The sequence below is a fragment of the Sinocyclocheilus anshuiensis genome, unplaced genomic scaffold, assembly GCF_001515605.1.
Source record: "Sinocyclocheilus anshuiensis isolate Anshui unplaced genomic scaffold, SAMN03320099.WGS_v1.1 scaffold343, whole genome shotgun sequence".
In the NCBI taxonomy this organism is placed as follows: Eukaryota; Metazoa; Chordata; class Actinopteri; order Cypriniformes; family Cyprinidae; genus Sinocyclocheilus; species Sinocyclocheilus anshuiensis.
In genome coordinates, this window is record NW_015549598.1 from 1,704,831 (window position 1) to 1,714,814 (window position 9,984).

The 9,984-nt window shown below is 38.2% G+C and overlaps 2 protein-coding genes and 1 pseudogene across 2 annotated transcripts in view; 2 read left to right on the forward strand and 1 right to left on the reverse strand.

Annotated features, from left to right (window-relative positions):
- LOC107658545 (electrogenic sodium bicarbonate cotransporter 4-like) overlaps positions 1–2,661 on the forward strand; it is a 27,263-nt pseudogene extending 24,602 nt beyond the window's left edge.
- A 316-nt stretch (positions 2,662–2,977) lies between these two features.
- On the forward strand, positions 2,978–7,700 carry LOC107658633 (vacuolar protein sorting-associated protein 37B-like). The gene is made up of 4 exons (XM_016447255.1): positions 2,978–3,154; positions 4,255–4,426; positions 6,883–6,953; positions 7,041–7,700. The coding sequence occupies exons 1-4, from the start codon at positions 3,041–3,043 to the stop codon at positions 7,440–7,442; spliced, it is 759 nt and encodes a 252-aa protein (XP_016302741.1). The 5' UTR covers positions 2,978–3,040; the 3' UTR covers positions 7,443–7,700.
- A 1,109-nt stretch (positions 7,701–8,809) lies between these two features.
- The window catches only part of LOC107658546 (tubulin alpha chain, testis-specific-like), a gene marked incomplete at its 5' end in the record, with an annotated part of 7,616 nt that continues 6,441 nt past the window's right edge, over positions 8,810–9,984 (reverse strand). The window contains one exon of the mRNA XM_016447137.1: positions 8,810–9,124. Coding sequence (XP_016302623.1) covers positions 8,831–9,124 — 294 coding nt within the window. The remainder of the gene's footprint in view (positions 9,125–9,984) is intronic.

A 9,984-nucleotide genomic window follows, 5' to 3' on the forward strand; every position in this document is an offset into this window, starting at 1 on the left:
GAGAGAGAGAGAGAGAGAGAGAGAGAGATGAAAGTTGCGTGTGTGAACCTGCGTCTGCGCGTCTCTCTCTACAAGCTATGAGGCTTAGTTCCTTCAAAAACAGCGATTTTACCCCCTCATTGCAGAGAAATATAACATTGTGAGTCAGTAGCCTGTCGAAGCTATTTTAATAATAAAAGTTACCGTGCTGTGTTGTCGTGTGCAATAACGTGTGTGCGTGCGTCTGTGAAAGCAGCTTAGCCTGCATATAGTTTTAGTTTAGCTATAAACCCGAGACCGACCCGAACCCGAAGCTATTCATTAAACATTAACCCGAACCCGACCCTAGCCCGACGGGTCCCGAAATACTTTCGGGTTTCGGCTCGGGTCGGGTAGCAGACCTCTACTGCCAATGCATATGGCGTTATGGTGCCATGAGTATTTAAGACATACTGCTGCTGCACAAATAGCATATAAAATATCCCCGTAGCAGATCTGTACAGGTGGAGCTGGGGAAGGTGGAGGGTTTCAGAGAACTCTGAAAGCGCACTGCAGGAATCTCAAGTGAATGCTAGCCAGCCATATAAATGCAAGGCAGTAAGCTCATTGGCTGCATATGCAGCATGAACCAATCAGTTTGTGCCAAGTCATTTAACTCTCTGAATATCATCGGTTACGTTAACAACCTGTCGCCTGTGCCATCTAGAGTTTCATGACTGATCTATATATTTGTCGTCTTGGTTGTAATGTCTCTGTTTCCTCATTGTGTAATTTGTGGTCATTTGTAGAGTGTTGAATGTTGTTTTTGCATGAAATATTTGTTTATTCAGAGTCCAGAATTAACAACTGGCTTTGCATAAATGAAACTCTTACTGGCAATTTGGCTGGTAGTAGGAACTGCAACAAAGTGCATGATTTAAATCTCAATATCTCTCATTATTCATCCGATGTAAGCACATTAATTCAAAATACCTTGGTTTTTTGTGAGAACCAACCAACCAAGTTCATTTTGGACCCTGGGTACTTACCCTTACAAAACATACACTACTGTTCAGAAGTGACTTATAGATTTTTAAGTGAGTTTAGATTTGTAATGTTTTTGAAAGAAGTCTCTTATGCTCACCAAGGAAATATTGTTTCAATTTAAAACAACTGTTTCTATTATATATTCTGTATTCTATTATAAATGTTAATAAATGAATAATTTTTTTAATGACAATAAGTAAATATTTAAAATATACATATATTATATATTTTATTTTATGTATGTGTGTGTGTATATATATATATATATATATATAATTTTATTAACAATAATTAAAACATTTTAATTTAACATTTATTTGTCACATGATCCTTCAGAAATCATTCTAATATGATTTGCTGCTCAAGAAACATTTCCTATTATAGCATTTATTTGGAATCTTTAGTAAAAAATTATAAATGTTTTTACTGTCACTTTTGATCAATTTAATTTAATGTGTCTTTGCTGATTAAAAGTATTAATTAAATAAATAAATAAATAACACAGTAGTGTACCTGCATGCATATCATCTGTTGCAACTGTGTCGTCTTCTCCCAGTCAAATTGTCCCAAAGACTCCCTCCCGTCAGTGAAGATTCCTCTGAAGCCAGTGAGTCCGTCATGTTGTCCAAACCCTCCTAATTCTGACCTCTCGGCCTAACTGTGAGTACTGGGATGTAAGCAAATGACAGTTTTACGTGGTTTAAACTTTAAACTCATATATATATATATATATATATATATATATATATATAAAGATATGTTTCTTTTTTTTCTTATTCATGTTTGAGTAGGGGTTATCACCCTTATTCTTGCGGCCCTGGCGAACTGAACCTGGATCTGGACAGATTGACATCCCTTACATGAACCTGAAGCATCCTGCTGATCAAACACACAAACCACATTTGTCCTCACGCTTACGATGAGATACCATCTGAGTCACAAACACAGCATCACTGGCGCTTTCCCAAACACGCGAGGCTCACAGATGTATGATATTTTTGTGTACTTTAACCAACGCAGCCAGTGACGCACGTTTCCAAACCCACATTGACCATATTGTGCGTGAGTCATTCAGACCTTGGATTTTACTCAAGATCCTTAATTTAGATCTAGCTGAGCTGTGCCAGTGTGAATGGCTGAGCTCACAACACACAAACACTTGCTGCGCGTTAAGATCAGCTCATGAGATTTTAACTCTATTCAGAGAAGACCTGGAAAGACTAAAATAAGAAGCGGAAGAGGTTTAAACTAAGTTTATAATTTTATTATCATATTGTATACATATAGTTTAACTGTATGATATTAAATTAAATATGGATTTCATAGAATCTAGTGAGAGACAGTCGCAAATAAATTCAATTATAGTTAGAAAGACAGTGTATCTAGTGAATTCAGTTGGATTAAATTGGTTGTATTTCAATTAAAACATATATTCCAAACATAGATTCTGAGTTCTTATTGTAGCATTTTATATTTAAAAATCAGAAATGTGTATCTGAGTAATGCTGAAATGTTTCCAGACAGTAATAAATGAGTCTTTGTGATCTGTGAGAACAATGCAGACTTTGTTTTATTCAGATTCTGATTGTTCACTTGTGTTTTGTTCAAATAAAGAATGAAAGAGGGCCGAATATATTTTCATTGTCAACCCTTAGATTCCCATGTATACATTTTAGTGCTGTCAAACGATTCATCGCAATTGGGACTTTAACTGAAAGCAATCAATCATGTTTTGATCAATTATATATAAATTCTAAATATATTGGTACAAATTATAGGGAAAATAATTTAAATGTATTAGCGGGAAGATATTCTAAGTATAATAAGCAAATTATGTGTATATATAAATTATGTATTAAAAACTGTATTTCCTAAATCCTTCTCCGTGAATGGCCTCTTGACGTCGCTCACACGTCCACGCACGCGACGTCACGTCCATTCACACGCGCTGATTTGACGGGAATTACTCGACTTCCGGCCGAGGAGCAACACAAGAGACTTCCCTGCGGCGGCGGAGAGACACAATAACAAAGCCATGGGAGAAATGTCCGGCTTCGAGAACAGACTGCAGTCGTACTCGTCCACACAGCTGCACGAACTGCTGGAGGACGATGGCAAGCTCCGGGAAATGGTCGGGGAGATGGAGGAGGTGAGTGAGCGCAGAAGCGACAGCCATCAAACGCTCATTTAATCCCGGAATAGGGCGAGAGTTTGTGCTGACAGTGAGTGCAGATGAGTGACAGGTGCTCGGGCTTTCATTGCACTGCTGCTGTCGCGGTTTGCGTTATTCTGTGGTGTTCTGGGACAGAGACCTTTCACCTTTGACTACATCAGTATTGATTTATTGGAAAGTGTTGTCGACTGAAGGAGTGGCTGGGTAGTGTCAGACTTCAGAATGGAGGCAGTATATGAACTGCCCTTATAAAATAAAGACAAAAAGATGACTGTGACATAAAGACTGGTTAGTATGAACGGACTGCTGTCAACCTCTTCTGGATTGATCAAGTTCAGCATCAGTTCAGCAGTTTCTTTGCTAAATATAGCAATGCTGATGATAATCAATAACATGATTATTGGTTATTAGTGTTTCATGTAATTTTTAAAAATCCTTTTAACTTTTCCCACCTCTAAAAATGTCAAATATGCTTTTTTAGATTATACAAATTATTATACAATATTATTTATTTTATTCATTTAATTGTAAATGGTTGTGTATAATTATTTAAAAGTAAACATTTACAATTACATGTAATAAATTATATATTAAAAAAATTTAATATATTAATATTAAATAAATTTAATATTAAATTAATAGGTATTTATATTAGATATATACTGTGTGTGTGTGTGTGTGTATATATATATATATATATAAATAATTCACTTGGCTATTGTAATCTCTTATTAAGCAGTACATTTTATTAAGTTATATTGTAATTATAAGTCCTTTTAGATGGTTTGATTTATTTATTTTTTTTCATTTTGCATGTGCTGCATAAGTAATCTTGCTTTGCATTATTAAATAGCTCAAAAATCCTTGAAATAGACACTAATCATAAACTGTAAGTTTTCCATGCAGAATGAATGCAAGAGTTTCCATTTATACTGTATAACTATTTTGGTCATCTGTGTTTAAGGGAAAAAAATTAAGCATGATGATTTCAATATTGGGGTATTAGGGAAATAAGTAATTTGATCCAGGAGGTTGGAGTTTCTCTGGTTTCTGACTTTGCGCTCTTGTTGTCACAGATGCAGGAAATGCAGCAGAATAAAGAGCTGACGATCGCCAGTAACCGCAGCCTGGCGGAGCAGAACCTCAACCTGCAGCCTGAACTGGACCATCAGAAGATCCAGCTGACCAAACGCTACTGCTGTTTACGAGATCTGCACGAGTCCTACCAGCTCCGCAGGTCCACGCTAGGTCAGATATGAGCTTTCCACACTTCTCAAACCATTTCATGAATGTTTGTTGGGTTTCAAATGATAAATCAATAGATCAAGTGTTGTCCGGGTTCTGGCTTTGTTTTTCGATTGTGCTCATACTTGCTGAAGAATGACATGAATGAAAAGTAGTCTGACCAATAGCGTGTAGGCGTTGTACAATTGAAATACACGTGCATATAATGTAGAAGGACTAACCCTAACCTGGACATTTTAGGCAATTTAAAAAAAGTGAGTGAATGACGTGACATGTAGCCAAGTATCGTGTCCCATACTTGGAATCTGTGCTTTGCATTTCATCCATCCAAGTGCGCACACACACAGCAGTGAGTAGTGAACACACACACACACACACACATCCGCAGCAGTGGGCAGCCATTTTTGCTGTGGCGGCCGGGGAGCAGTTGAGGGTTCAGTGCCTTGCTCAAGGGTCTCACCAAAACACCAGCCAATTCAAACACATTGAGCAAAAATGATGAAGAAAAGTAAAGTTAGCGAAGAGAAAACATCCTGCAGCATTTGACACATGCATGCATGATGTTCAGACATTTTTTAAGCATGACCTCAGTATCCAAATAATTTTTACCCGTCAAACTTCAAATATTCTAGTGTAGACAGGAACATAAAAGAGCACATCTTTCTTTTATCCAAACCTTTTTTGTCTTCCTCCTTTGGTGTCAAACAATAAAGCATCCTGGTGAACCTGTTTGGTCACATAATGCTTCCTCTTTATAAGTGAGTGAAGTGAAATTGACGTGTGGCCAAGTATCGTGTCCCATACTTGGCAATTTGTGCTCTGCATTTAACCCATCCAAGTGCACACACACACACACTGTGAACACACACCCAGAGCAGTGGGCAGCCATTTTTGCTGCGGCGCCCGGGGAGCAGTTGGGGGTTTGGTCTCACCTCAGTCATGAAGGTGGAAGAGAGCGCTGGTCATTCACTCCCCCCACCTACAATCCCTGCTGGTACCGAGACTCAAACCCGCAACCTTTGGGTTACAAGTCTGACTCTCTAACCATTAGGCCACAACTGCCCCATTTATTTATTTGCTGCTCTCTTGAGTTGCAGCTGATACTGATCATCTCAGGTTAAATCTGCACACACATGTCAGTGTTAAAGGATTGTATTTTGTGCTCTGTATTTATCCAGTTTTCTCCATGATTTATTTTAAGAAACCTTTTATCTTGTGTTGTCAGTAAATTTAGCCGAGCAGAAGTTTTGAAAGTGAGTTTATCGGGGTCAGTAGGATACAGCAGATAGGCTAGAATTACACTGATACAAAGACTGCTTGAATAATTTCCAAAAGAAACTCTACACTGATGTAAACTTATCCACATTATGTAAAACGCTCCTTTTATTATTAGACCTGTGGTCTTTATGGGTCTGTTTGATCACTATCCGGTACAGTATTTCTATGAAAGCAATGCAAAATGCTTACTGCACTCAATTCTCAAGTCTCAATTATTAGTTCACCCAAAAATGAAAATTTGCTAAAGATTTACTCACCATCAGGCCATCCAAGATGTAGAGGAGTTTGTTTCTTCATCAGAACAGATTTGGAGAAATGTAGCATTACATCACTCGCTCACCAATGGATCCTCTGCAGTGAATGGGTGCCGTCAGAATGAGAGTCCAAACAGCTGACAAAAGCCTCACAAGTAACCCACACCACTCCAGTCCATCAGTTAATGTCTTGTGAAGAGAAAAGCTGCATGTTTGTAAGAAACAAATCCATCAAGATGTTTTTAACCTCAAACCATTGCTTCTGGCTGAAATACTTGTCTTCTATCCATATGATTTATTTCTCCAGTGAAAGTCATCTCATCTGAATCAGGAGCACAGATCAAGCACTGTTTACAGTCCAAATCAGTTCTAAGCATATGTATTTTGATGTGAGAGGACTTTTTCATTGGAGGAAGTGTTATTATTTGTATGGACTGGTATTTTATCCAAAAGCAATGGTTTGAAGATAAAAACATCTTGATGGATATGTTTCTTAAAACACAGCTTTTCAAGACATTAACTGATGGACTGGAGTGGTGTGGATTACTTGTGAGGCTTTTATCAGCTGTTTGGACTCTCATCCTGACGGCACCCATTCACTGCAGAGGATCCATTGGTGAGCAAGTGATCGAATGCTACATTTCCCCAAATCTATAAACTCATGTTCTTCTTGAATGGCCTGAGGGTGAGCACATTTTCAGCTAATTTTCATTTTTGGGTGAACTGTTCCTCCATGACCCATTATTATTTGAGCAGATGCATTACTTAAAATGCAAAATAGCTATTTCTCAGACAACTGTCCAATTAGAGATTGCAATATTAATGTGACAGTCTTTCTAACTGCTAATGTAGTACAACTGGATGCCACTGATGAAATATTGAAGCAATTTTACATATATTCATGTTTTAAACTGGATCTTTTTTCAGGAAACAGTTCACTAGACACATTGTTGGCTCTTTTGCAAACCGAGGGAGCCAAGATCGAAGAAGAAACAGAGGTATCAACATTGTCCATGTTTTCAGAAATTCATAACTGATTTTTACACCATGTACAATGTCGTAAGATTCTCCCATGTGTTTCGTAGAACATGGCCGATTCATTCTTGGATGGATCCTTGCCTCTGGACAGCTTCATTGATGATTACCAGAGCAAGAGGAAGCTGGCACATCTGAGGCGTGTGAAGATCGATAAGCTCCAGGAGATGGTGCTGAAGGGTGTTCATCTTCCTCAGGGTTCCTCTAATGAGCCCTCACAACCTCAGGAGACCCATAACTCCACCGCACCTTTCCAAAGGCTAGCTAATGGTTCTCCAGCTCATGTAAGACCTGCACCGACATCTCAACCATCAGCCATGCCTTACAACCCTCAGAGCATCGGTGCTCCTCTGCCAAACACGGTTCCATCATATTCATGTCCATACCCACAAGCACTCCCTCAAGGACCCGGCGCTGGTCTTCCCCCGCGAGCAGGTTTTATAATGCAATGATGTTCTTCTGCCTGAGCCTTTCCACTAGAACGTGAAATGCCATTTTCCTCCTTTTTTCTTTAGATGCACTTTGATCGCAAACAGGTTTGGGTTTCTGTAGGTCCACACAGAATCTGTGTCCACAGAATTCAGAAGTTCAGCAGATTTCTGCTCACTCTCTGCCACTTGTATGTATTAAATATTAGGATGAATTTTTTTCTCACATAATCAACACAGAAAGTGCAGAAAGATCTAAAGATTTCTTGTGGACCTGCCTGTTGATTATCAAAGAATTAATTTCAGTTTGTTTGCATAACATAAAATGCTGTAAGATGCATTAAGACGATTATGATTCAGAATCAGAATACTTTTTAATCTGAAAAGTAGTGTGACTTCTAAACAATGGGAGTATTGCATTCCTCATGTAAATATCCTAATTTAACTGAAAATGATATTGAGACTGATTTGAAAATAGGTCCTTATGCACATGTAAGACAATTTGACTGTGTCCTTTTATATTTTGTCACTGTAACGATAACAGACAATATTGGCATTTTGGACTTCTGGGTTTAAAAACTGACCAAAGATGCACTCCACCTGTTCCATGCGCGCTCTGTTCAGTGGTTTTGAATCTAGTGGGTTTGTTGGACTTCATTTTGATTTCATTCTAACATGAAATGTTTAAATACTCCTGTGGCATTAACAGACCAGCCTGACAGTAAGTCTGTTATAGAAAGACTTTCTTAGTGTTAATCATACTTTAGTAAACGGTTTAATTATCCTAAACTGAATAAAACTATCCTTAAATAGCTACTATATTAAATATAATATAAATATTATAAAATTAGAATGCTGTTTACAACATTTCCGATATGTAAAGTGATCTATTTTGGCACTGTATTTCTGATGAAATCTTGCCTTTGCAGAGAAGTGCAGGTACTTTGATGTAAGAACTGTCATGCTGGGTTGTGACAATTCTTGAGCACGTTTTATATGAAGGATGTTATTATGCAAGTCTGTAAAGTTAGAGAGTAAAGTCACTGTATACTGATGTAAGTACAGTACAGGTAAAAGAAATCAAATGTGCCTTGCTACAGAACAAACAAGTGACGTTTAATGAAGAAAGCATTTATTCACACCGTCGCTGTGCTTTGATAAATCTTCGAAGCCATCTACAACTTTCTGTTGCTGAAGACAATAAATGGTGCAGAATCCTTTTGAACTGTTTTATCTGTAGTGTGGTAACCTGTAACACTCCTTATGTAATGTACTGTACATTGTAGCTGTTTGATTAGTGGCTATTGGCGACTAGATTTTTTAAATGCTGATTAATAAATGCCTAAAAGACTAACAAACGTGAAATGTCAATATTTATTGCTATATTCAAAACTTTAAGAGTAAAGTCACATTTATTCTTCTCCCTCTTCACCGTCCCCTTCGGGAGTGTCGACTCCCACCTCTTCGTAATCTTTCTCGAGAGCGGCTAAATCTTCACGGGCCTCCGCAAACTCACCCTCCTCCATACCTTCTCCAATGTACCAGTGCACGAAGGCTCTCTTTGCGTACATTAGATCAAACTTGTGATCCAGACGGGCCCAGGCCTCAGCGATGGCTGTGGTGTTGCTCAACATACAGACTGCCCTTTGAACTTTGGCCAGATCGCCTCCTGGAACCACAGTCGGCGGCTGGTAGTTGATACCAACCTGATTATGGTAAAAAGGAAAGCAATTTAAGGGACACATATTTTAGGGATGCACGATAAATCGAAATGAAATCGTAATCATGATTAGGCAAAAGCTGCGATTGTCATGCGTATCTTTCAGTGAAGCACGGTTCTGTGATCAGCAGTAAATCTCCATCCGAAGGCCAGAGGGCGATCTCGCGCTGAAAGTCCAAATACGCCTCGCAGAAGAAACCCAGAAAATGCCTTTCACTGCAGCTGAATAAACAGAAGATTCAACTGCTTTCATTAATTCAACGTGACGAATAAACACACGACTACGAGTTTGTCTTATAATTTTCATTATGATAAAGTATATAATAATGCAATGCTAATCGACATAGACTTTATTTATCACTGCTTAGAATTCAATGAAATATTGCATGCCTTATTCTGTGTAAGACTAGGGTGACCATACGTGCCCCGGATGTGTCCTTGCCAGGATTTGTTTTGGCTTTGTTTTTTCCTGTTTTCATGCTTGCTTAAGGTAATGATCGAAAAGTAGTTCGACCAATAACATGCAGGCATTGTACATAATGGACCAATCATGGTGTGTGTGAGAAGGTGGGATCTATGGTCAAAGCGATTAGGGATGGGCGTATCGATCCGAAGTATCGATATATTGATACTGACGCGAGTATCGAAAGTATCGATACTCAAACAAAAAATATCGATACTAAGGTGCGTTTTATTTACCAGTGGTTTTGTTTATTTAACAAAAATAATAATAATAATAATGCATACAATATGCATTGAATTGGACGAATAACCTTTGTTAGCGAGTAATTGTGTAGGATATAACTATTTTCCTGCTCATCTGAACACACGCAAATGTTGCAAGAC

Coding starts and splice junctions, on each gene's coding strand:
- LOC107658633 (XM_016447255.1), top strand. CDS start 3,041: ATGGGAGAAATGTCCGGCTTCGAGAACAGACTGCAGTCGTACTCGTCC. Junction 3,155..4,254: donor TGGTCGGGGAGATGGAGGAG/GTGAGTGAGCGC, acceptor TTGTTGTCACAG/ATGCAGGAAATGCAGCAGAA. Junction 4,427..6,882: donor GCTCCGCAGGTCCACGCTAG/GTCAGATATGAG, acceptor ATCTTTTTTCAG/GAAACAGTTCACTAGACACA.